General features: G+C 44.9%; 1 protein-coding gene across 1 annotated transcript in view; it reads left to right on the top strand.

Annotated features, from left to right (window-relative positions):
- Positions 1-4,733: 4,733 nt before the first annotated feature.
- Positions 4,734-26,830, top strand: part of slc2a9l2 (solute carrier family 2 member 9, like 2) — a 237,020-nt gene continuing 214,923 nt past the window's right edge. The window contains exons 1-2 of the mRNA XM_021568636.3: positions 4,734-4,886; positions 15,358-15,469. Of these exons, the coding sequence (XP_021424311.2) occupies positions 15,386-15,469 (84 nt within the window). The 5' untranslated portion in view covers positions 4,734-4,886; positions 15,358-15,385. The remainder of the gene's footprint in view (positions 4,887-15,357; positions 15,470-26,830) is intronic.

The following is a 26,830-nucleotide window of genomic DNA, read 5'->3' as shown; positions in this document are numbered from 1 at the left end:
AACAGATGGTGTTCTACATTTTGCTCTACGGCCCCTGCAAGTGTCTTGGGACTCGTCTGAAATAGGTACAGCCGATCTGCCAACTTCTGTTCGTAGCGTCTGAACAGTTTGGGCTACACCATATTATGAGCCCTCTGTGGAAAGGTGAGACTCTCACATACAAAGTACTTGTCAGTTTTGCTCTAGGACGCCCACAGGATTCACAAGACTCCTCTGAAGGCCCGGTACCAGTTGAAAGAATGAATGGAAGTATTTATGGACACTGATCAAGGACTAATAAGGGGTTAAATACTAATAATCTTTCCTAATCTTTCTTTTATCTCTCAGATATAGGACAGACACTAAATAACAAACTTCCTTTTGACATTTTGGGGGGACTATCTGTTGTTCCATGTAGTGAATCTGTTATTCAATGGGTTTGTATGGGCCAATAGCAGTAAGGCCAAAAATGTTTTCTTAAAATTCGAAATCAAATAGCAAAATTATCCTTCTTAAAACAATTCCGTATAGTTTGCCGGCCTTGATGCTCACAATGCTGGTGAAGTCATTGGCCCCATGTAGGCTGCCCAAATATTCTAATGAGCCCCTGCCTCTATATTATGAAGTAGATGGGCTTGGTGTGGGCTAGCCCATGCAAAAATTGTCCACTAAATACCAACATAGGGCCTATGGGGTCATGTTTGTTGGGTATACATGACCATTGCAACATACAGGCAGGATGAAAGGGAAGAGAAGGTCAAGTATAGAGGGGAATTCAATGTCAACAAATCTGTTGAGTCTCTGACTGAATTTGACTAGTATGTGTTGTAGGTTGAAAGAACATTTCCTTGTGGAATGTTACGGAATAGATCACAACAATAGAACAAAGCATCTGGTGGCATTGAGAGAGTCATGCAGGGAATGGAGTGAAAGTGCGCTGTACTGTAAGTACGCATCAACGCTATGGGCCAGGTGTAAATGGTTTAGCAGCCTTTCCAATAAATTGGAATACAAAAGAAGCCATCCATCCTTGATGGTCTATCAGCAGGACAATAGACTCTTGCCGAGTTTAGGGACTTTATATGTATTAATGGATGTTCGCGAGGCTTGTCACTTCACCGATCTCTATGCATAGCCCACCACATGCACTGTTTTCTCACCACATCTGGATGGATCCATAACGATACAATGGGAATAAATATCACTGAATGATGGCAATTTTGGAATAAAGTAGGCTAATGCAATTGAAGTTAACAAATTGTTGCTTACTGACACACCCAAAGTCATTCAATTGTTATAATAGGATTTCAAACAATAGCCTACCGCACTGAGTCAAGCATGGGGATTGGTCTTGAGAAATCAATCTCTGTTTGGATATTGGTTAGCCTACAATTAGGCTGTGGAAATGTTGGGATTATTTTGCTCTTCGCTGGCAGTCGCTTAGTAGCCTACTCTCGACTGGTCACATTGTACAGCGCCATTGTGACCATAACGGAAACACTGAGGCCTACATAGGCTACTGTAAAATGCATTTTTGTTTTTCTTGGAATAGAAACACCATAATATTAATCAATTTAATTAAACTACATTTCTAACAATATAAACAGCACAACAAATACAATCATAATTTACAAACAAATGATAATAAATCCCGTATAGTCTGTTCTAACAACAACAAAAAAACGTTTTAATGTCTCCAGTACAGCCAATATTAAAAACAGTCAAATGCATTTGTGAATTCAATCGCTTTAGCCAACATGTTACGGTTTATTCATTGTTTAATTATTCAAGGCTCCCTTTGTTGCTTCATTTTATAACTAAAATGTTTGACTGTATTTAAAGACATGGACGACTTGTATGTAGTGTGATGACATGAAGAAATTAATGAATGATTGATATACTGTCAAGGGTCAATGTGCAGCAGGTGGGACGGAGTCAGGCGCAGGACACAGAGGATGAGTAATAACGGACTTTACTCAGCAAAATAATTTCCACGCAGGGAAAACAATCCAGCTCACAAAATGTTGTGACAGCTTAACACAGAACAAACACACACACAAAACCATGGGGGGAACCAGAGGGTTAAATAAGGAACATAATTATGGGAATGGAAACCAGGTGTGTACAATGAAGATAAAACAAATGGGAAATGAAAAGTGGATCGGTGGCGGCTAGAAAACCGGTGACATCGACCGCTGAACACCAACTTCGGCTGAAGTAGTGACATATACTGTATATTGAAGTAGGCCTTTATGCCAATAAGTAAGTTAAGTTAAAACAGCTACAGTAAATAGGACTCTTAGGCCTACAGCTCCATGACATTTCAATAACTTAATTTCAATTAAAACCTTGAACCCACCTGTCCCTGACTTTTCCTAAATGTGTGTATTTTACACTGTAGCAGTAGGCCTACATTGAATTAAATATCATAAAAGACCAAAACTTTCTGAGCATTTCTTCCTCAAAGCGCCATGAAGGTCTGCTGCACCATATGCATATTAACAGTAGAATAGCCGGGGAATCAATGAGTAGCCTACCAATAGCCGCCAGTCTAATAAATACGTTTTACATACACAATCACAAAGAAATCCATTAATATTTTGTTTAACAAGGTCATAAAAACATGATACTAAGACAATTTATTTCTAAAGAACAGAATAGCATGTTTTAAGATGTAAACCCAGCAAAAAAAGAAACGTCCCTTTTTCAGGACCCTGTCTTTCAAAGACAATTTGTAAAAATCCAAATAACTTCACAGATCTTCATTCTAAAGGGTTTAAACACTGCTTCCCATACTTGTTCAATTAACCATAAACAATTAATGAACATGCACCTGTGGAACGATCGTTAAGACACAGCTTACAGACGGTAGGCAATTAAGGTCACAGTTATGAAAACTTAGGTCACTAAAGAGGCCTTTCTACTGACTCTGAAAAACACCAAGGCAGGAATGTCAGTGTTCTGCCATGGCCAGCGAAGAGCCCGGATCTCAATCCCATTGAGCACGTCTGGGACCTTTTGGATCGGAAGGTGAGGGCTAGGGCAATTCCCCCCAGAAATGTCCGGGAACTTGCAGGTGCCTTGGTGGAAGAGTGGGGTAACATCTCACAGCAAGAACTGGCAAATCTGGTGCCGTCCACGAGGAGGAGATGCACTGCACTACTTAATGCAACCGGTGGCCACACCAGATACTTACTGTTACTTTTGATTTGGACTCCCCCTTTGTTCAGGGACACATTACTCAATTTTTGTTAGTCACATGTCTGTGGAACTTGTTCAGTTGATGTCTCAGTTGTTGAATCTTGTTATGTTCTTACAAATATTTACACATGTTAAGTTTGCTGAAAATAAACGCAGTTGACAGTGAATGGACGTTTCATTTTTTTGCTGAGTATATTTATCTGTGCTATTGTAGCTGAAGCTATGGTTGCGCCATGTCAATGGAATGAACTTGTTCATTCTAAAGACATCACATGATTATTTCCCCCAGCCCTTTACAATATGAATATGAGGGAATATAACAGAATACAAAAGAAAGGATATTTCCCCAAATCGGTATTTGCTGATTGTCATCAGTAGGTATGGATCAGTGGTTATTCTTGGAAAACGTTTATATTTTGAAAAAGAGACAATCTGTAAAACATTTTGTGTCGTTTGGAAAAACCAGGTTCATTAAAAACTTTGGAATGTGCTCTTTCGGATAAGGTATAGCCATCAAAACGTCTGGCCTGCATGGACCTCTGTAGGATTATTTGGCAATGTAAGCAGTCACTAACAAGCTTCTTAAAGACACCATCAAAGATGCCCTCTGGTGGTCGAACTAGCATTAATGGCAACAATGGCTGAAAGTAAAATACTACGTATGAAGGTATGCACTCCAGTATGCCATAACATTCCGCAGCAAGCTTTGCTGCAGTATTTTAAATGAGGACCCACTGCTACCTGCACAATAACCTCGTATGGGGTTACTGACCACAATCCATTTCATTCATATTAGGAAGTGTTGATTATTTTTGCCTTGGGGAGAGCACAGTGCATGGAAGAAAACAGCTTTGAGAAGGAGTGCTGGAGGTGCTGCAGATACATTTAAACAGATGTATATCATTTCTCCTGTTTGTACAGAAATAAATTAAATAATTGAAACTAATACACCAGAGAGCTTTTTTTTAATGTTGTGGATTGTGTTTTATCACATCACGAGTGCATAGGCCTACTTTCACGAAGCCCGCAATTGGGCAGCATGCGTGGTAAATATCAAACAGCTGATTGTTGAGTTGTGGCTGTCAATGTGGCTGTCAATGAACAGCACACAGCAGCTAAAAGTCCTTTCACAATATTTCTAAATACAATTGCGCAAAAAAAAACAGTTTGAATGAGTCAGTGCCATTGGAAAGTTTAAGGACTATGATTTCCTCCTCATATTGTACAATCCGTCTCCACACTTCCACTGGCCTATGCTATTGGTTGCATTTAAGACCGGGTCATTTGTTTTATTATTCTAATGCTCGAAACTTGGAAACCCATTGTAGAAAATGAGCTCAGAGTTTCCCGCTTGGAAAGTATCAGAATCAACCAATAAGAAGTTTGAAGCAACAAAAACAATACTCAAATTGTAACTCAGAGGTTCCGACTTTCTGAGTTGTCTTGAAAGCACCATCAGTAAACATATGTCAGTGTCATGTATTGTAACTTTAAATGTTTCAACTTCCGTACTATGCCTGTCTGCTTGCGTGGGTTTGCTTACAGTGATCCTCTCAGTCAGTGCCTGTTAATCATTTGTTAGGGGGAGTATTAAAAGTCTGTATGTCTTTCAGGTACTGTCTCATTGTCAGCAGGATAGTTTAAGGGTCAGTGTTAGGTTCCCCTCTTCCTCTGTATAAGCTGCTAAGGAAATAGTCTTTGTGTGGGTAAGTTAAGTCAGTGACCTCCTGCCACATTTCTTCTCTGTGTCAATATAGAGAATGCATTAATAATCCAAGCCTTCAAAATTGAATGGCCATTTTAGAGGCTGTATTGGTTTTTAGTTTGATTTCCAATTGGCTAACCTTTGACCATGGCTTTGATTGTGTTTTGGCTGGTAACACTGGCACAAGTGGTTTAGTAGAGGGTCTAATTATCTCCATGAATGTAGTTTAGATTGTTTGGTCTCTGAATGATCTTGTTTTTGAGAAATATTTTGTCGGTAAAGCGAGTGAGTTTATCAGGAGAAATATCAAGTGTTCATTTGGTTTTATGATATTTGACTACAGCAGAGGTTGTTTATATTCTGTACTATACAGTCCTTGATCAAATTCATAATCTTTGTTAAACACTTTCAAGTACTTGACATGAGTGTGATTTAGCATGCCCGGTACATTCAAACCAACTGAATAGTCCCACACAATGGTCGAGCTAGGCTAAATTAAGTAAAAGTATTTGACACTTGATATTACATTAGGTGTGATATTACATGAGAACAGGAACATTTACCAGCAATATCTTTTGGTTTAAAGGGGGGCTATACTCACCGATTCCGCCTGGGTTTTTCTACTGCTCATGAAGAAAAACGAGATTTGCGTCATGGGGGTGTGATTCGATGTGGGTGTGTTATGTTTTCTATGTTGTACCCTGGCAGTTATTGTTGTTTGTCCCTCTTGAGTTACGGTAGCAACATGTCTCCCTCAAAATAGTCAGAATTAAGCTAAGATAAATTAAGAAAACTGTCATTAATAAGGTGTTTGGTGCAGTATTTCTCAAGTTGAAATATGTGAGTGAAAAGTCAGTGCACTGCAGACAGTATCGAGTCAGCTGCTGCTGCGCTCAGGACTGATTTATGAGAACATGTCTACAACTTCATTAGCAAGCTGTCAAACGATCAAAAATACAGAACAAGCTACACGCTGTTTATCCGTGCCCAAAATAAGTTCCATCTCTGTGTTCGTCAATGAAACTAGCTAGTAGCTAGCAGGCACATTTAGCAGGCAGGCCAAGTTAGCTAATCACCTTATCAAGTCACTGGTGACTTGTGTGCCGATTTTATTTTTACAACTTTCTCACTATCTATTACCGGAGTATGCGTCTGTCTGGCAGTGTTTCATAGTGAGTCATGTTACAAAACAGGTCCAGTTTAATATCTTTCTGAGTTTTCTCTGGTGTTTGTAGAAACACCTGCAACTAGACACAGACATTTATTGAAGCTTTTCCTCCGAATCGAGAACAAAGAACGTATCGCCAAGATCAGGTTAGTTGAAAAATCTATGGCAGCATTTTGTATAAGCTAAACTGTAACGTTGAGTATGGAAACATAGTTATCACTGTAGATAAACGCCAGGATCATGATTATTGTTTCAGTGACAGAATCCCAAAATGATCTATGTAGATATAGCGGATGGCTAAGCTAGTATCATGTGGCGGTCACCTCCCCAGGGACCCGAAAGTAAGCCATGGATTGTATTAGACAAGAGGTTATGTTTGTGGATTTGTGAGTATGTTGTGTTATTTCAAGTGTCATATTGAATCCCTGAGCTGCTTGGCCATACATTTAACCTGCCTTTCTGGGTGTAAATTACATTTCCAGCTTCTTATCCCACTGCTGAACTTTCAGACCTCCAACAGGGAGTCACCAAGCTACCATCGAGGAATGGGATAAGCCCCTTGCCTTGAGCTTTGCAATATTGGACAAGTGCCTTGGTTACCAACAAAACAGGTTGCCTATAAATTATCCTCTTGTTTTATGTTGTATTTTGTGGCTTGGTGGGGTACAGACTCTGTGCTGAATTACTTTTTGGTAACACCTTATTTTAAGGTACACATATTAGCCACTAATTGGGAGTTTGTGTATATATCAGTGTGTGTATATCAGGATTAGCATTGAAATTGTGATCAGCGGTCAGGAAATCAAGTAATAGTGGCTGTAGATCATTATTTTTTATTTTTTATTTTTTAAAAGACAGTTAAACAGTTATGCTATGTGTTTGCTGAGTAGTTAGATGAAATTCACAACGATTGTTTGATGGCAAAATTTCTGTACCGCTAACATTCACTTCCAAGCATTTTCGCTCGCATTGCTAGTCCCATTTTTTTTTGGGGGGGGGGGGGGGGGGGGGGGGGGTTTATGGGATATTAGAATCATCTTGTCCTAGCCTGTATATTTTGGACCTAGAAGTCGCCACATTACGTTTTGCCATTGCCGCGAGGATGTCACATCACCAATTTGCCTTGCTGCGGCACAACTGTAGTCCTGATGTCACGTTTTTGTCCCGTCTCCTGCCACACACACCCTCTGCGCCGTTCATAGAAATATACAGTGCCTTGCGAAAGTATTCGGCCCCCTTGAACTTTGCGACCTTTTGCCACATTTCAGGCTTCAAACATAAAGATATAAAACTGTATTTTTTTGTGAAGAATCAACAACAAGTGGGACACAATCATGAAGTGGAACGACATTTATTGGATATTTCAAACTTTTTTAACAAATCAAAAACTGAAAAATTGGGCGTGCAAAATTATTCAGCCCCTTTACTTTCAGTGCAGCAAACTCTCTCCAGAAGTTCAGTGAGGATCTCTGAATGATCCAATGTTGACCTAAATGACTAATGATGATAAATACAATCCACCTGTGTGTAATCAAGTCTCTGTATAAATGCACCTGCACTGTGATAGTCTCAGAGGTCCGTTAAAAGCGCAGAGAGCATCATGAAGAACAAGGAACACACCAGGCAGGTCCGAGATACTGTTGTGAAGAAGTTTAAAGCCGGATTTAGATACAAAAAGATTTCCCAAGCTTTAAACATCCCAAGGAGCACTGTGCAAGCGATAATATTGAAATGGAAGGAGTATCAGACCACTGCAAATCTACCAAGACCTGGCCGTCCCTCTAAACTTTCAGCTCATACAAGGAGAAGACTGATCAGAGATGCAGCCAAGAGGCCCATGATCACTCTGGATGAACTGCAGAGATCTACAGCTGAGGTGGGAGACTCTGTCCATAGGACAACAATCAGTCGTATATTGCACAAATCTGGCCTTTATGGAAGAGTGGCAAGAAGAAAGCCATTTCTTAAAGATATCCATAAAAAGTGTCGGGTAAAGTTTGCCACAAGCCACCTGGGAGACACACCAAACATGTGGAAGAAGGTGCTCTGGTCAGATGAAACCAAAATTGAACTTTTTGGCAACAATGCAAAACGTTATGTTTGGCGTAAAAGCAACACAGCTGAACACACCATCCCCACTGTCAAACATGGTGGTGGCAGCATCATGGTTTGGGCCTGATTTTCTTCAGCAGGGACAGGGAAGATGGTTAAAGTTGATGGGAAGATGGATGGAGCCAAATACAGGACCATTCTGGAAGAAAACCTGATGGAGTCTGCAAAAGACCTGAGACTGGGACGGAGATTTGTCTTCCAACAAGACAATGATCCAAAACATAAAGCAAAATCTACAATGGAATGGTTCAAAAATAAACATATCCAGGTGTTAGAATGGCCAAGTCAAAGTCCAGACCTGAATCCAATCGAGAATCTGTGGAAAGAACTGAAAACTGCTGTTCACAAATGCTCTCCATCCAACCTCACTGAGCTCGAGCTGTTTTGCAAGGAGGAATGGGAAAAAATGTCAGTCTCTCGATGTGCAAAACTGATAGAGACATACCCCAAGCGACTTACAGCTGTAATCGCAACAAAAGGTGGCGCTACAAAGTATTAACTTAAGGGGGCTGAATAATTTTGCACGCCCAATTTTTCAGTTTTTGATTTGTTAAAAAAGTTTGAAATATCCAATAAATGTCGTTCCACTTCATGATTGTGTCCCACTTGTTGTTGATTCTTCACAAAAAAATACAGTTGTATATCTTTATGTTTGAAGCTTGAAATGTGGCAAAAGGTCGCAAAGTTCAAGGGGGCCGAATACTTTCGCAAGGCACTGTAATTACTTAAAAGGGCCTGGAAGCTCTCACCCTGGAAATTTGATTAGTAAACTCATGGGTACACTCGCAATGGCTGCCTAGTATTGTAATGCAATAATTTCCATGGTATTTTGGAATGTTCTATCATGATGCTGTATTGCAATGGCAATGTATTTTTCGTTAAATTGACTTAAAAAAATCACTGCACAGATTGAAGGGTACACTTCCTGCTTGGGTCTAGGATGAATATAGGAAGGTTAATGCAAGGAAAGCATTTAATGCGGACGTGTTTGAAAATAAACAAATTCATGGTACAAGCTCCATTGATAACTTCTAGCGTCACTGCTAACTAGCAAAGCTGGAACATTAATTGCAAATAGTTATGGGATATTAGAATCCTCTTGTCTTAACCTGTATATTTTTTACCTAGGCACGGGTACACTCAAAATGGCTGCCAGTCCACCCATAATGCCACTATTTACTTGAATGAAGATACTCTTTCTATTCCGTTGCTGTGACTTCTGTTGCACAGATAGCTTCTCTTTTGCACAGACAACACTCTTTTGCGGCAGAATTGAATAGTCGCTACATGCTAACAAAATTATAGAAATCCTTCCCAAAGACAGCCTGAAAAGTAACTTTGTCGCTAGCCTGAACTGAATTTGTCGCTAGCCTCTTTTACCAATAAAAGTAGCTGGAGGGGTCTGACAACTTTCTAAATATAGCGACGAGGTCGCTAAATTAGCAACACTGCATGAGCCACATCAGTTAGCATAATTTGAATAAACATTCTACATTACCATGGAAATTATTGCATCACAATACCAGGCAGCCATTGTGAGTGTACACATCAGTTTACCAGTGAAATTGGTGTGGTAAGAGGTTCCAAGCCTGTTCTATTCATTGTATTTCTATGGTGTACACTGCCATTTCTGAAGCCATAAGTAATGCTTGCATAAGTACATTTAAAACTAACTTACTAGAGAAACTACTCTAACTTTCTAATTCAACGTAACACATTTGCTAATTGCTAGATGGTGCCAGTTAGTTGTCTAGTTGTCTTATTATAATTATTTAAATAAAAATAGGGGGGAAATGGTGTTGCACATGTCACCAATAATATCTGTACTATGAGGAGAGTCAGTGGCGGATTTAGGTATAGGCAACATGGGCAGCTGCTCAGGGCGGCATCTTGCCGGGGGTGGCATGGGGCGCCTGCACCAAAAAAAATTGGAATGGTGACATTTGCGCGATTGGTTTTCTATCGCGTATTTGCAAGTCACGTCAATGATATCATGTCACCGTGTGGGACTGTGGGTCAATTAACCTTGTCGGAGTGGGTGCCCTGATTCTAGTTTGTGAGCTAGGCAGGCTACTGCCTGGGAAGGTCTCCCACTCAGAAGTACGAGATGGGTGGGGTAGGTTGACCTCAGGTCTCCCCACTGGAAGTCCGTGGTAGGGGGAGCGGGGAATCAAATCAAATAGCGCACCTCTAACTTTGTACAGTACTAATGCAATTAGTAATGCAATTAGTAGTGCAATTTAGTTTGTGTGTTTCTTATTTGAAGTGCAATAATGTAATAATCAGGTTATCTTCTTAAGTGTGTTATTCTATTTGTGTATTTGTATGTGTGTTGAGGCGGCAGGTAGCCTAGCGGTTAGAGCGTTGGGACAATAACCGAAAGGTTGCTGGATTGAATCCCCGGCCTGACAAGGTAAAAATCTGTCGTTCTGCCCATGAACAAGGCAGACTGTTCCCCGGTAGGCCGTCATTGTAAATAATAATTTGTTCTTAGCTGACTTGCCTAGTTAAATTAAGATTAAATAAATCATAGGATTTGTGCAATTTAGTTTTATTTGTGTAATCATTCGTAATAATTTGATTCTCATTTTATTTGTATACTACAATTTGTTTATATTTGTCATTGTTACAAATTTTTGATATGAGTCTTATTTGTATATATTTGTATTTATATAGTTTTAAATGTTATGATTATTTATTTGTGTTGTTCCAAATGTTTGAATGTTGGGGGGTTCGCCCAGGGAGCCATACAAGCCAGAACCGCCACTGAGGAGATTTGATGTAAAGTCTGCACATACTTTCGTTGTTCCTTTTTCATACAATCCATTATGTACAATTGCACAAAATATGATTTGAATATTGCACAATTTTAAATCACAGCAGTCTTTAGAAAGACAAAGGAGTAAAAGGTTTTCAATAGTTGTTTTTAATTCATAAAAATACAAAAATCATTGGAATATAATATTTGAATGGAACATAGCTATTAAATGTTCAATTCCAATGTTATTAGTTAACTTAACAAATTAATTCAGTGTAAAATTCTCTCTTATGCTCTGCTATTGCACGATTCTAATTTGTACATAGGTCACAAATAAAGCTATCCCCAGTAAATTTGCAGCACAACTCATGAGTCCACTCCCCCTGCCGGTCCTGACAGTGACTCCTAAGGAACCTCCCAAGTTCCTGGTTGGTCCTCTCCACCTGCCCGTTGGACTGAGTCCAGTACCCGGATGTGAGGCTGGCCATGGACCCCAGCTTCTCACCATTCCCGCAATGAGAATTGGGGGCCACGGTCGGAGACGATGTAATTGGGAAGGCCATAGTGCTGGAAGACCTGCTGAAACAGTGCCTCATCAACCTGGAGAACGGTAGGGAGACCAGAGAGAGGGATAAAACAGCAGGATTTTGAGAATTTGTCCACAACAACCATGACAGTGATGAATCCATCAGATGTGGAAGATTAGTAACAACATTTATGGACAGATACAACCAAGGCTACTGAGGCATGAGAATGGGAAGAGTTTCCCTGCTGAAGCGTCCTGGGAGATTTGGTTTGAGCACATACAGAGTAGGAGTAGACGTAGCGTGCAACATCCTTCACCAAGGTGGGCCACCAGTACTTAGCAGAGATGGATTGAATGGTGTGTGTGATACCTGGGTGTCCAACGGCAAGGGATGTATGCGCCCAGGTCAACAGCCGATCCCTTACCTCCGTGGGAATTTAGGTGGACTCCGGGGGGCATTTAGCGGGCATGGGTTCCCTCTCCAGAGCCTGGTGGATCTCCACGTCTACGTCCCAGAGCATGGGGGCAACACTTTGGGAGGGCAGAATGATGTGCGCACTCAGGACAGGAACCTCTTCCGTATCGTGGAGATTGGACATGGTATCGGCTTTGATGTTCTTCGAACCTGGGCGGTATGACAGGATGAAGTTGAAACTAGTGAAGAAAAGGACCCATCTTGCTTGGCGTGGGTTCAGCCGCCTCGCGTATGTACTCCAGGTTCCGATGGTTGGTGAGGATGAGAAATGGGTCCTTGGTGCCCTCCAACCAGTGTCTTCACTCCTCTAGTGCCAACTTCATCGCCAGGAGCTCCCAGTAGCCTACGTCATAGTTTCTCTTTGCAGGACACTTTTTTTTTTAGAGTAGTATGCACATGGATACAATTTTTGTGGGTTACCTTGGTCTTGTGACAGGACAGCCCCCACGTCTACTTCTGAGGCATCCACTTCCAACACAAAGGGCAGCGTAGGATCTGGGTTTGAGCAACGGGCAGAGGTGAAACGCTCACTCAGTAGACGGAAGGCCTCATCGGCTGCAGGACTCCTACCAACTTACGAGGGCCACCCTTGAGGAGAGAGGTGAGGAGATGGAGCTGAAGTTTTTAAATGAAGCGGCGGTAGAACCCCCAAAACCATTGTAGTCCCTTTATGATGGTTGGGACTGGCCATGACCTGACTGCCTCGATCCTTCCTCTCATCCATAACCACTCCCTGCTGGCTGATTTGGTATCCCAAGGAGACATCGGCCTGATGGTACTGGCACTTCTCTGCTATGTGTTTTGAATAGGCAGTATTCTGTAATGTATATGCTGGGAGTCAGGAAGCAGGTGCAGAAGGTGAAGATAACAAGACAGGAGACGCATACAGACGTGAACAAAAACAATATTGCCAGATGACAGGCTACAAAGGGCTAAATAAAGGGAGTAATCAGGGTGGTGATGAAGTCCAAGTGTGCGTAATGATGGGGGGCAGGTGTGCCTAATGATGATTGCCAGGGTCGATGGTTAGTAGACCGGTAACGTCGAGCGCCGGAGCGGGAGTAGGCATGACAGTTCCAAACTTCTTCCATTTAAGAATGATGGAGGCCACTGCCTTCTTGGGGACCTTCAATACTGCATAAATGTTTTGGTACCCTTCCCCAGAGCTGTGCCTCGATACAGACAATTCCTTTGACCTCATGGCTTGGTTTTCCCTATGACATGCACTGTCAACTGTGGGACCTTATATAGACAGGTATGTGCCTTTTCAAATCATGTCCAATCATTTTAATTTACCACGTGTACTCCAATCAAGTTGTAAAAACATCTCAAGGATGGTCAATTGAAACAGGATGCACCTGAGCTCAATTTCGAGTCTCATAGCAAAGGGTCTGAATACTTATGTAAATAAGGTATTTCTGTTTTGGATTTTTTTAAATAAATGAGCAAAAATGTCTAAACCTGTTTTTGCTTTGTCATTATGGGGTATTGTGTATAGATTATTGAAGAATTGTTTTTATTTAATCAATTTTAGAATAAAGGCTGTAATGTAACAAAATGTGGGCAAAGTAAAGTGGTCTGAATCCTTTCTGAATGCACTGCATATCACAAAATGCTATGTAAAATAGCTAAAAGACTATAAAGTAACATCTTGTGGTCTTAATGTGAATTACATGAGGGGGGGGGGGGCTAGTTACCCCTTGGTACCCTATATAATACATAAAATAATATTTAAAATTGGTGTAGGGAGGCAATACACATTGGACCAGTGTCATGAGCTCATATTTGGACCAAAATGGGCCCAATGGGGGAAGCCGATGCAAAGTGTGGGCTTATTGAGGCAAGATATGGGCTGCAATAAGTAGCCTAAATACGCATGTCATTCTTAAAATTTGATGGATGTGAGGAGGAGACCAAATAGTATTTTAACAGTACACAAACCAAAAGTTACATTAGATTGTATTTGACTGGTAAAAAAAGAATGTATATGCAAAAAAATGTCCAATAAAAGCCCATGTTTTTTTTAATACAATTGATGGGCTGATTCCTAATTAGATACACCATGCATCTAACTCAGAACTCCTGAGCCAGTTAACATGCCTGCCTACCATTGGCTCTCATTCCATCTATGTTCATTGTAGGTCGGAGTCACTACAAAGTAACTGAATAGTTATTTTCCTATTCTTATCAGTTATTTAAACAATGTGGCTTGTATTAAAGGTACGCTCAGCAATCTGGCGTAGATGCAGAAAGTAAACAGCATATTGGGTCAATTTCCTCAACTACTGTTAAGAGCGTTGAGCTGTTTTGGTCCTGCGGCTCCCACGCTGTAGGAGAGTGAAGTAAACCCTAGCAGGTACTGTGTGACTGTTTTGAGAGTGAAGTCTTAGATCTCGCTCATCTCAATATCTGCTGGGCTGCTTGTGGCAATGTCATTTCGTGGAATCTACCTGTAAATACAGTCTTGCAAGGGCAAGGTTGTTGAGGATGGGATGTTATATCCAATTAATGCTTAGTCTTTGAGAATCAGTATAAAGCAAGTTGGATTTAGAGTTGTTGTAAACATTCCAGGCTGTCTAGCAGCATGGGTGTAAAGACAGGTGGTGGTGCACATCAAAAAATAATCACAGGGAAGTGATGGGAAGCAGAATTGGAGGCTTACACCTCCCATGTAGAATTCGTGAATGAATTCCACCCCTAGTTTGGCATAAAGGAACTATGAGAAGTGCAATATACTGTCAACCACCAGATGGCAGACTGACTTTACCGCTCTTTCGTCATCCATAACTTGTCAACCACAGAGTAACCAAGGATTGTGTGGTTCAGTTGGTTATTTTTTAGAACCGTGTTATACAGTCTAGGCCACTCAAACTAATCTCTGGACCTCGAAGCCAGTTCCATTGCTTTTTTCCATTGTTACCCTCTAACCAGGGACTGATTTAGACCTAGCACGAAAAAAACAGAAGGCCCCGGATCTCATAGGGAAAGAGTTATCAAAAATGGCTTCTTGACATTTCCAGGCTAAGGGAAGCACAATATTCTTTCTCCTGCCCATGCTGTGAGCAATTATGCCTGAGCTAGTATCCAGTTGGGTTTCTTTTTGTTCCTGTTGCACATACTATCCATTTTCTTTTTGAAGGAAATTGACTCAATTGTACATGCTCACAGATCAAGAAAAGTGTTTTATCTTCCCCTGGAAACTTCCTGGTTTGATCAAATAGAAACTTCTTGCACTTATCTACCTCATGATCTGCATTTTATTACAGAGTTGGTGTGTTTAGGGTTGTAGAAGCTGATGTTTAATTAATTTAATGTCAGCACAATAGTTTTCCTCATTACAGACTGAGTTACAAGCTACTTCCCTAAAATCACTTCCCTTACCACACTGGTTTGCTCCTTTGAACAGTATGAATAATGCCACATTTGACTTCAGTGTCATTTCAGCGTATTAGAAGTAAAACATGGAAATGCGAGAGCAAACCAAAGATCCTGAACCGAACAACATCGAAAGTACTGAACCAGACCACAAGAAGTCAACAGAAAAGGTTAGTTGGTCATTTCTGGATCTTTTCAAAGGAGTCATACTGTATCTTCGTTTATGGCTTAGCACATGGTTGCTTATCACCATGTGGTTCAATCATTGTTTTTCAATCATTCATGTGTGAGGTAATGGGTTTTCCTCACACCAATGTGGGTCATGGTTGTACAGTGTCTTCAGAAATTCTTAACACCCCTTGAGTTTTTCCACATTTTGTTGTGTTACAGCCTGATTTTTATGTGTGGGGTATTGAGATGAGGTAGTCATTAAAAAACATGTTAAACACTATTATTGCACAACAAGTGAGCCCATGCAACTTATTATGTGACTTTTTAGGTTTGCAATAACAAAGGGGTTGAATACGTATTGACTCAAGACATTTCAGCTTTTCATTTTCTATAATTTTGTCAAATTGTCAAAAAAAAAGAATTCCACTTTGACATTATGGGGTATTTATTGTGTGTGAAAAAAAATCTAAACGTAATCAATTTTAAATTCAGGCTGTAACACAACAAAATGTGGAAAAAGTCAAGGGGTGTGACTACTTTCTGAAGGCACTGTATGTTTACACGTAATCTCAATTACCTATGTCACGTTACAGTACACTTTGGATAACAAGGTTAATTCTGATTCTCCTCCACCATGACCCACTTACATGGGCTAATCAGATATTGGATGTGGTTATCCACAGTTCAGAGTGTTTCTAATAGCTGGTTATATAACCACCTGTTCTAAGAAGCTATATTACCATGTGTGATCCGGATGGACCCAGACAGATATTCCTCAATGTACAACGTGCTCTATGCACACTCACTGGACTGTACCCACACACTCACACATATTACACTGACACTACAACACACACACACGAGTGCCTAGTCACTTATACCCTTACCCACAGTGCCTTCAGAAAGTATTTACATATTTACATATTTTGTATTTACATTTTGTTGTTACAGCCTGAATTCAAAATGGATCAAATCGATATTTTTTTTCATCCATCTACACACAATAGCCCATAATGACTAAGTGAAAACAGGTATTTAGAAATGTTAGCAAATGCATTGAAAATTAAATACAGAAATATCTAATTTACATAAGTATTAACACCCCTGAGTCAATACTTTGTAGAAGCACCTTTAGCAGCGATTACAGCTGCGAGTCTTTCTGGGTAAGTCTGTAAGAGCTTTCAACACGTGAATTTTGCAACATTCTTCTCAAAATTATTCAAGCTGATCATTGTTAGACAACCATCTTTTGGTCTTGCCATAGTTTTTCAAGTAGATTTAAGTCCAAATTGTAACTCGCCCACTCAGAAACATTCACTGTCTTCATGGTAAGCAACTCCAGTGTAGATTTGGCCTTGTGTTTTAGGTTATTGTCCTGCTGAAAGGTGAATTAATTTCCCAGTGTCTGGTGGAAAGCAGACTGAACCAGGTTTTCCTCTAGGATTTTGCCTGTGCTTAACTCCATTACATTTATTTTCTATCCTGAAAAACTCCCCAGTCCTTGCATATTACAAGCATACCCATAACATGATTCAGCCACCACTATGCTTGAAAATATGGAGAGCGGTACTTAGTAATATGTTTGGGGCAAATCCAATACAACACTTTGTATTCAGGACAAAAAGTTCATTGCTTTGACATATTTTTTTAGTGCCTTGTTGCAAACAGGATGCGTGTTTTGTAATATTTTTATTCTGTACAGGCTAACCTTCTTTTCACTCTGTCAATTAGGTTAGTATTCTGGAGTAATTCATCTTCAGTTTTCTCTTATCACAGCCATTAAACTGTTTTAAAGTCCCAATTGGCCTCATGGTGAAATCCCTGAGCGGTTGTTACGGTGCGTGAATGAGGACCCAAAAGCGAATTAACTTAAACAGAGCTTCTTTAATTACCAAACATAGGTAGGCTCAGACGGACCGGCAGATTCCGACAGGACAAGACAAGGTTACAGCAAACATGACGACAGTCTGGTTCAGGCATGAAACACAACAAACAAGAATCCGACAAGGACAGGAACAAAAACAGAGAGAGATATAGGGGACTAATCAGAGGGAAAAGGGGAACAGGTGGGAGAAGGGGTGACGAGGTAGTCAAGAGGAGACAAGGAACAGCTGGGGGAAAGCGGGGGAGAAAAGGTAACCTAACAACGACCAGCAGAGGGAGACAGGGTGAAGGGAAAGGACAGAGACAAGACACAACATGACAGTACATGACAGTACCCCCCCACTCACCGAGCGCCTCCTGGCGCACTCGAGGAGGAAACCTGGCGGCAACGGAGGAAATCCTCGATCAGCGCACGGTCCAGCACGTCCCGAGAGGGAACCCAACTCCTCTCCTCAGGACCGTACCCCTCCCAATCTACGAGGTACTGGTGACCACGGCCCCGAGGGCGCATGTCCAAAATTCTACGGACCCTGTAGATGGGTGCGCCCTCGACAAGGATGGGGGGGGGGGGGGAAGAGGAGCGGGGGCGCGAAGGACGGGCTTGATGCAGGAGACATGGAAGACCGGGTGGACGCGACGAAGGTATCGCGGAAGAAGAAGTCGAACTGCGACAGGATTAATGACCCGAGAAATACGGAACGGACCAATGAACCGCGGGGTCAACTTGCGAGAAGCCGTCTTAAGGGGAAGGTTCTGAGTGGAGAGCCAAACTCTCTGACCGCGACAATATCTAGGACTCTTAGTTCTACGCTTATTAGCAGCCCTCACAGTCTGCGTCCTATAACGGCAAAGTGCAGACCTGACCCTCTTCCAGGTGCGCTCGCAACGTTGGACAAAAGCCTGAGCGGAGGGGACGCTGGACTCGGCGAACTGAGATGAGAACAGCGGAGGCTGGTACCCGAGGCTACTCTGAAAAGGAGATAGCCCGGTCGCAGACGAAGGAAGCGAGTTGTGGGCGTATTCTGCCCAGGGGAGCTGTTCTGACCAAGACGCAGGGTTGCGAAAAGAAAGACTGCGTAAGATGCGACCAATAGTCTGATTGGCCCGTTCTGCTTGACCGTTAGACTGGGGGTGAAAGCCGGAAGAGAGACTGACGGAAGCCCCAATCAAACGGCAAAACTCCCTCCAAAATTGAGACGTGAATTGCGGACCTCTGTCCGAAACGACGTCTGACGGAAGGCCATGAATTCTGAAAACATTCTCGATGATGATTTGTGCCGTCTCTTTAGCAGAAGGAAGCTTAGCAAGGGGAATGAAATGAGCCGCCTTAGAGAACCTATCGACAACCGTAAGAATAACAGTCTTCCCCGCTGACGAAGGCAGTCCGGTGACAAAATCTAAGGCGATGTGAGACCACGGTCGAGAGGGAATAGGAAGCGGCCTGAGACGGCCGGCAGGAGGAGAGTTACCGGACTTAGTCTGCGCGCAGACCGAACAAGCAGCCACGAAACGACGCGTGTCATGCTCCCGGGTGGGCCACCAAAAACGCTGGCGAATGGAAGCAAGCGTACCCCGAACGCCAGGGTGGCCGGCTAACTTGGCAGAGTGAGCCCACTGAAGAACGGCCAGACGAGTAGGAACGGGAACGAAAAGAAGGTTCCTAGGACAAGCGCGCGGCGACGGAGTGTGAGTGAGCGCTTGTTTTACCTGCCTCTCAATTCCCCAGACAGTCAACCCGACAACACGCCCCTCAGGGAGAATCCCCTCGGGGTCAGTGGAGGCTACTGAAGAACTGAAGAGACGAGACAAAGCATCAGGCTTGGTGTTCTTAGAGCCCGGACGATAAGAAATCACGAACTCGAAACGAGCGAAAAACAGCGCCCAACGCGCCTGACGCGCATTAAGTCGTTTGGCAGAACGGATGTACTCAAGGTTCCTATGGTCAGTCCAAACGACAAAAGGAACGGTCGCCCCCTCCAACCACTGTCGCCATTCGCCTAGGGCTAACCGGATGGCGAGCAGTTCGCGGTTACCCACATCATAGTTACGTTCCGACGGCGACAGGCGATGAGAAAAATACGCGCATGGGTGGACCTTGTCGTCAGAGAGGGAGCGCTGAGAAAGAATGGCTCCCACGCCCACCTCTGACGCGTCAACCTCGACAACGAACTGTCTAGAGACGTCAGGTGTAACAAGGATAGGAGCGGATATAAAACAATTCTTGAGGAGATCAAAAGCTCCCTGGGCGGAAACGGACCACTTAAAGCACGTCTTGACAGAAGTAAGGGCTGTGAGAGGAGCTGCCACCTGACCGAAATTACGGATGAAACGACGATAGAAGTTCGCGAAGCCGAGAAAGCGCTGCAGCTCGACGCGTGACTTAGGGACGGGCCAATCAATGACAGCTTGGACCTTAGCGGGATCCATCTTAATGCCTTCAGCGGAAATAACAGAACCGAGAAATGTGACGGAGGAGGCATGAAAAGTGCACTTCTCAGCCTTCACAAAAAGACAATTCTCTAAAAGGCGCTGGAGGACACGTCGAACGTGCTGAACATGAATCTGGAGTGACGGTGAAAAAATCAGGATATCGTCAAGGTAAACTCCCTCCAAAATTGAGACGTGAATTGCGGACCTCTGTCCGAAACGACGTCTGACGGGAGGCCATGAATTCTGAAAACATTCTCGATGATGATTTGTGCCGTCTCTTTAGCAGAAGGAAGCTTAGCAAGGGGAATGAAATGAGCCGCCTTAGAGAACCTATCGACAACCGTAAGAATAACAGTCTTCCCCGCTGACGAAGGCAGTCCGGTGACAAAATCTAAGGCGATGTGAGACCACGGTCGAGAGGGAATAGGAAGCGGCCTGAGACGGCCGGCAGGAGGAGAGTTACCGGACTTAGTCTGCGCGCAGACCGAACAAGCAGCCACGAAACGACGCGTGTCATGCTCCCGGGTGGGCCACCAAAAACGCTGGCGAATGGAAGCAAGCGTACCCCGAACGCCAGGGTGGCCGGCTAACTTGGCAGAGTGAGCCCACTGAAGAACGGCCAGACGAGTAGGAACGGGAACGAAAAGAAGGTTCCTAGGACAAGCGCGCGGCGACGGAGTGTGAGTGAGCGCTTGTTTTACCTGCCTCTCAATTCCCCAGACAGTCAACCCGACAACACGCCCCTCAGGGAGAATCCCCTCGGGGTCAGTGGAGGCTACTGAAGAACTGAAGAGACGAGACAAAGCATCAGGCTTGGTGTTCTTAGAGCCCGGACGATAAGAAATCACGAACTCGAAACGAGCGAAAAACAGCGCCCAACGCGCCTGACGCGCATTAAGTCGTTTGGCAGAACGGATGTACTCAAGGTTCCTATGGTCAGTCCAAACGACAAAAGGAACGGTCGCCCCCTCCAACCACTGTCGCCATTCGCCTAGGGCTAACCGGATGGCGAGCAGTTCGCGGTTACCCACATCATAGTTACGTTCCGACGGCGACAGGCGATGAGAAAAATACGCGCATGGGTGGACCTTGTCGTCAGAGAGGGAGCGCTGAGAAAGAATGGCTCCCACGCCCACCTCTGACGCGTCAACCTCGACAACGAACTGTCTAGAGACGTCAGGTGTAACAAGGATAGGAGCGGATATAAAACAATTCTTGAGGAGATCAAAAGCTCCCTGGGCGGAAACGGACCACTTAAAGCACGTCTTGACAGAAGTAAGGGCTGTGAGAGGAGCTGCCACCTGACCGAAATTACGGATGAAACGACGATAGAAGTTCGCGAAGCCGAGAAAGCGCTGCAGCTCGACGCGTGACTTAGGGACGGGCCAATCAATGACAGCTTGGACCTTAGCGGGATCCATCTTAATGCCTTCAGCGGAAATAACAGAACCGAGAAATGTGACGGAGGAGGCATGAAAAGTGCACTTCTCAGCCTTCACAAAAAGACAATTCTCTAAAAGGCGCTGGAGGACACGTCGAACGTGCTGAACATGAATCTGGAGTGACGGTGAAAAAATCAGGATATCGTCAAGGTAAACTCCCTCCAAAATTGAGACGTGAATTGCGGACCTCTGTCCGAAACGACGTCTGACGGGAGGCCATGAATTCTGAAAACATTCTCGATGATGATTTGTGCCGTCTCTTTAGCAGAAGGAAGCTTAGCAAGGGGAATGAAATGAGCCGCCTTAGAGAACCTATCGACAACCGTAAGAATAACAGTCTTCCCCGCTGACGAAGGCAGTCCGGTGACAAAATCTAAGGCGATGTGAGACCACGGTCGAGAGGGAATAGGAAGCGGCCTGAGACGGCCGGCAGGAGGAGAGTTACCGGACTTAGTCTGCGCGCAGACCGAACAAGCAGCCACGAAACGACGCGTGTCATGCTCCCGGGTGGGCCACCAAAAACGCTGGCGAATGGAAGCAAGCGTACCCCGAACGCCAGGGTGGCCGGCTAACTTGGCAGAGTGAGCCCACTGAAGAACGGCCAGACGAGTAGGAACGGGAACGAAAAGAAGGTTCCTAGGACAAGCGCGCGGCGACGGAGTGTGAGTGAGCGCTTGTTTTACCTGCCTCTCAATTCCCCAGACAGTCAACCCGACAACACGCCCCTCAGGGAGAATCCCCTCGGGGTCAGTGGAGGCTACTGAAGAACTGAAGAGACGAGACAAAGCATCAGGCTTGGTGTTCTTAGAGCCCGGACGATAAGAAATCACGAACTCGAAACGAGCGAAAAACAGCGCCCAACGCGCCTGACGCGCATTAAGTCGTTTGGCAGAACGGATGTACTCAAGGTTCCTATGGTCAGTCCAAACGACAAAAGGAACGGTCGCCCCCTCCAACCACTGTCGCCATTCGCCTAGGGCTAACCGGATGGCGAGCAGTTCGCGGTTACCCACATCATAGTTACGTTCTGACGGCGACAGGCGATGAGAAAAATACGCGCATGGGTGGACCTTGTCGTCAGAGAGGGAGCGCTGAGAAAGAATGGCTCCCACGCCCACCTCTGACGCGTCAACCTCGACAACGAACTGTCTAGAGACGTCAGGTGTAACAAGGATAGGAGCGGATATAAAACGATTCTTGAGGAGATCAAAAGCTCCCTGGGCGGAAACGGACCACTTAAAGCACGTCTTGACAGAAGTAAGGGCTGTGAGAGGAGCTGCCACCTGACCGAAATTACGGATGAAACGACGATAGAAGTTCGCGAAGCCGAGAAAGCGCTGCAGCTCGACGCGTGACTTAGGGACGGGCCAATCAATGACAGCTTGGACCTTAGCGGGATCCATCTTAATGCCTTCAGCGGAAATAACAGAACCGAGAAATGTGACGGAGGAGGCATGAAAAGTGCACTTCTCAGCCTTCACAAAAAGACAATTCTCTAAAAGGCGCTGGAGGACACGTCGAACGTGCTGAACATGAATCTGGAGTGACGGTGAAAAAATCAGGATATCGTCAAGGTAAACGAAAACAAAGATGTTCAGCATGTCTCTCAGGACATCATTGACTAATGCCTGAAAGACAGCTGGAGCGTTAGCGAGGCCGAAAGGAAGAACCCGGTATTCAAAGTGCCCTAACGGAGTGTTAAACGCCGTCTTCCACTCGTCCCCCTCCCTGATGCGCACGAGATGGTAAGCGTTACGAAGGTCCAACTTAGTGAAAAACCTGGCTCCCTGCAGGATCTCGAAGGCTGAAGACATAAGAGGAAGCGGATAACGATTCTTCACTGTTATGTCATTCAGCCCTCGTTAATCTATGCAGGGGCGCAGAGACCCGTCCTTCTTCTTGACAAAAAAAAACCCCGCTCCGGCGGGAGAGGAGGAGGGGACTATGGTACCGGCGTCAAGAGCTACAGACAAATAATCTTCGAGAGCCTTACGTTCGGGAGCCGACAGAGAGTATAGTCTACCCCGGGGGGGGGGGTGGTTCCCGGAAGGAGATCAATACTACAATCATACGACCGGTGTGGAGGAAGAGAGGTGGCCCTGGACCGACTGAACACCGTGCGCAGATCGTGATATTCCTCCGGCACCCCTGTCAAATCACCAGGCTCCTCCTGTGAAGAAGAGACAGAGGAAACAGGAGGGATAGCAGACATTAAACATTTCACATGACAAGAGACGTTCCAGGAGAGGATAGAATTACTAGACCAATTAATGGAAGGATTATGACAAACTAGCCAGGGATGGCCCAAAACAACAGGTGTAAAAGGTGAACGAAAAATTAAAAAAGAAATGGTTTCACTATGATTACCAGAAACAGTGAGGGTTAAAGGTAGCGTCTCACGCTGAATCCTGGGGAGAGGACTACCATCCAGGGCGAACAAGGCCGTGGGCTCCTTTAACTGTCTGAGAGGAATGTCATGTTCCCGAGCCCAGGTCTCATCCATAAAACAGCCCTCCGCCCCAGAGTCTATTAAGGCACTGCAGGAAGCTGACGAACCGGTCCAGCGTAGATGGACCGACAAGGTAGTGCAGGATCTTGAAGGAGAGACAGGAGTAGTAGCGCTCACCAGTAGCCCTCCGCTTACTGACGAGCTCTGGCCTTTTACTGGACATGAAGTGACAAAATGACCAGCGGAACCGCAATAGAGACAGAGGCGGTTGGTTATTCTCCGTTCCCTCTCCTTAGTCGAGATGCGGATACCTCCCAGCTGCATGGGCTCAGCACCCGAGCCGGCAGAGGAAGATGGTAGTGATGCGGAGAGGGGGGCGACGGAGAGCGCGAGCTCCTTTCCACGAGCTCGGTGACGAAGATCAACCCGTCGCTCAATGCGAATATCGAGTTCAATCAAGGAATCCACGCTGGAAGGAACCTCCCGGGAGAGAATCTCATCCTTTACCTCTGCGCGGAGACCCTCCAGAAGACGAGCGAGCAAGGCCGGCTCGTTCCAGCCACTGGAGACAGCAAGAGTGCGAAACTCAATAGAGTAGTCTGTTATGGATCGATTGCCTTGACATAGGGAAGACAGGGCCCTGGAAGCCTCCTCCCCAAAAACAGATCGATCAAAAACCCGTATCATCTCCTCCTTAAAGTCCTGATACTGGTTAGTACACTCAGCCCTTGCCTCCCAGATTGCCGTGCCCCACTCACGAGCCCGTCCAATAAGGAGAGATATGACGTAGGCGACACGAGCAGTGCTCCTGGAGTAAGTGTTGGGCTGGAGAGAAAACACAATATCACACTGGGTGAGGAACGAGCGGCATTCAGTGGGCTCCCCAGAGTAACACGGCGGGTTATTGATTCTGGGCTCCGGAGATTCGAAAGCCCTGGAAGTGGCCGGTGGATCGAGGCGGAGATGGTGAACCTGTTCTGTGAGGTTGGAGACTTGGGTGGCCAGGGTCTCAACGGCATGTCGAGCAGCAGACACTTCCTGCTCGTGTCTGCCTAGCATCGCTCCCTGGATCCCGACGGCTGAGTGGAGAGGATCCGAAGTCGCTGGGTCCATTCTTGGTCGGATTCTTCTGTTACGGTGCGTGAATGAGGACCCAAAAGCGAATTAACTTAAACAGAGCTTCTTTAATTACCAAACATAGGTAGGCTCAGACGGACCGGCAGATTCCGACAGGACAAGACAAGGTTACAGCAAACATGACGACAGTCTGGTTCAGGCATGAAACACAACAAACAAGAATCCGACAAGGACAGGAACAAAAACAGAGAGAGATATAGGGGACTAATCAGAGGGAAAAGGGGAACAGGTGGGAGAAGGGGTGACGAGGTAGTCAAGAGGAGACAAGGAACAGCTGGGGGAAAGCGGGGGAGAAAAGGTAACCTAACAACGACCAGCAGAGGGAGACAGGGTGAAGGGAAAGGACAGAGACAAGACACAACATGACAGTACATGACAGCGGTTTCCTTCCTCTCTGGCAACTGAGTTAGGAAGGACGCCAGTATCTTTTTAGTGACTGGGCATATTGATACACCATCCAAATTGTAATTAAAAGCTTCACCATGCTCAAAGGGATATTGTTATGCACGTGAGTGAGGACCCAAAAGCGGTTTAACAAAAACAGAGTCCTTTAATGTCAAAACAAACAACCCGCAGAGAGGGCGACAAATGAAACATAAAGTCCTTCTGAAATCACAGAAGAGTTCCCCTTCTAGCAGCAGAGGAGATTAGCTGGGTTGTAGAGGACAGAGGTACCTGATCACATGTAGCCTCAGATGAACAGGCAGATTCCGACAGGACAGGACAAGGTTGAAGCAAACAAGACAATAGTTTGGTTCTGGCATGAGAAACTCAAACGAGAATCTGACAAAGACAGAAGCAGGAACAGAGAGAGAAATAGAGACCTAATCAGAGGGAAAAAAGGGAACAGGTGGGAAAAGGGTGAACGAGGTAGTTAGAGAAGATGAGGAGCAGCTGGGGGAAGGAGGGGAAGAGAAGGTAACCTAATACGACCAGCAGAGGGAGACGGAGTGAAGAGAAAGAACAGGAACAAGACATAATATGACAATACATGACAGTACCCCCCCACTCACCGAGCGCCTCCTGGCGCACTCGAGGAGGAAACCTGGCGGCAACGGAGGAAATCATCGATCAGCGAACGGTCCAGCACGTCCCGAGAGGGAACCCAACTCCTTTCCTCAGGACCGTACCCCTCCCAATCCACTAGGTACTGATGACCACGGCCCCGAGGACGCATGTCCAAAATCTTACGGACCCTGTAGATAGGTGCGCCCTCGACAAGGATGGGGGGGGGGGGGAAGACGAGCGGGGGCGCGAAGAACGGGCTTAACACAGGAGACGTGGAAGACCGGGTGGACGCGACAAAGATATCGCGGAAGAAGAAGTCGCACTGCGACAGGATTAATGATCTGAGAAATACGGAACGGACCAATGAACCGCGGGGTCAACTTGCGAGAAGCTGTCTTAAGGGGAAGGTTCTGAGTGGAGAGCCAAACTCTCTGACCGCGACAATATCTAGGACTCTTAGTTCTACGCTTATTAGCGGCTCTCACAGTCTGCGCCCTATAACGGCAAAGTGCAGACCTGACCCTCTTCCAGGTGCACTCGCAACGTTGGACAAAAGCCTGAGCGGAGGGGACGCTGGACTCGGCGAACTGAGACGAGAACAGCGGAGGCTGGTACCCGAGGCTACTCTGCCCGGTCGCAGACGAAGGAAGCGAGTTGTGGGCGTATTCTGCCCAGGGAAGCTGTTCTGACCAAGACGCAGGGTTACAAAAAGAAAGACTGCGTAAGATGCGACCAATAGTCTGATTGGCCCGTTCTGCTTGACCGTTAGACTGGGGGTGAAAGCCGGAAGAGAGACTGACGGAAGCCCCAATCAAACGGCAAAACTCCCTCCAAAATTGAGACGTGAATTGCGGACCCCTGTCCGAAACGACGTCTGACGGAAGGCCATGAATTCTGAAAACATTCTCGATGATGATTTGTGCCGTTTCTTTAGCAGAAGGAAGCTTAGCAAGGGGAATAAAATGAGCCGCCTTAGAGAACCTATTGACAACCGTAAGAATAACAGTCTT

The sequence above is a fragment of the Oncorhynchus mykiss genome, chromosome 17 (genome assembly GCF_057628025.1).
Source record: "Oncorhynchus mykiss isolate SJ-2025 chromosome 17, ASM5762802v1, whole genome shotgun sequence".
NCBI classification, from domain to species: Eukaryota; Metazoa; Chordata; class Actinopteri; order Salmoniformes; family Salmonidae; genus Oncorhynchus; species Oncorhynchus mykiss.
The sequence above is the reverse complement of the archived record's forward strand: the minus strand, read 5'-3'. Positions and strand labels throughout refer to the sequence as shown.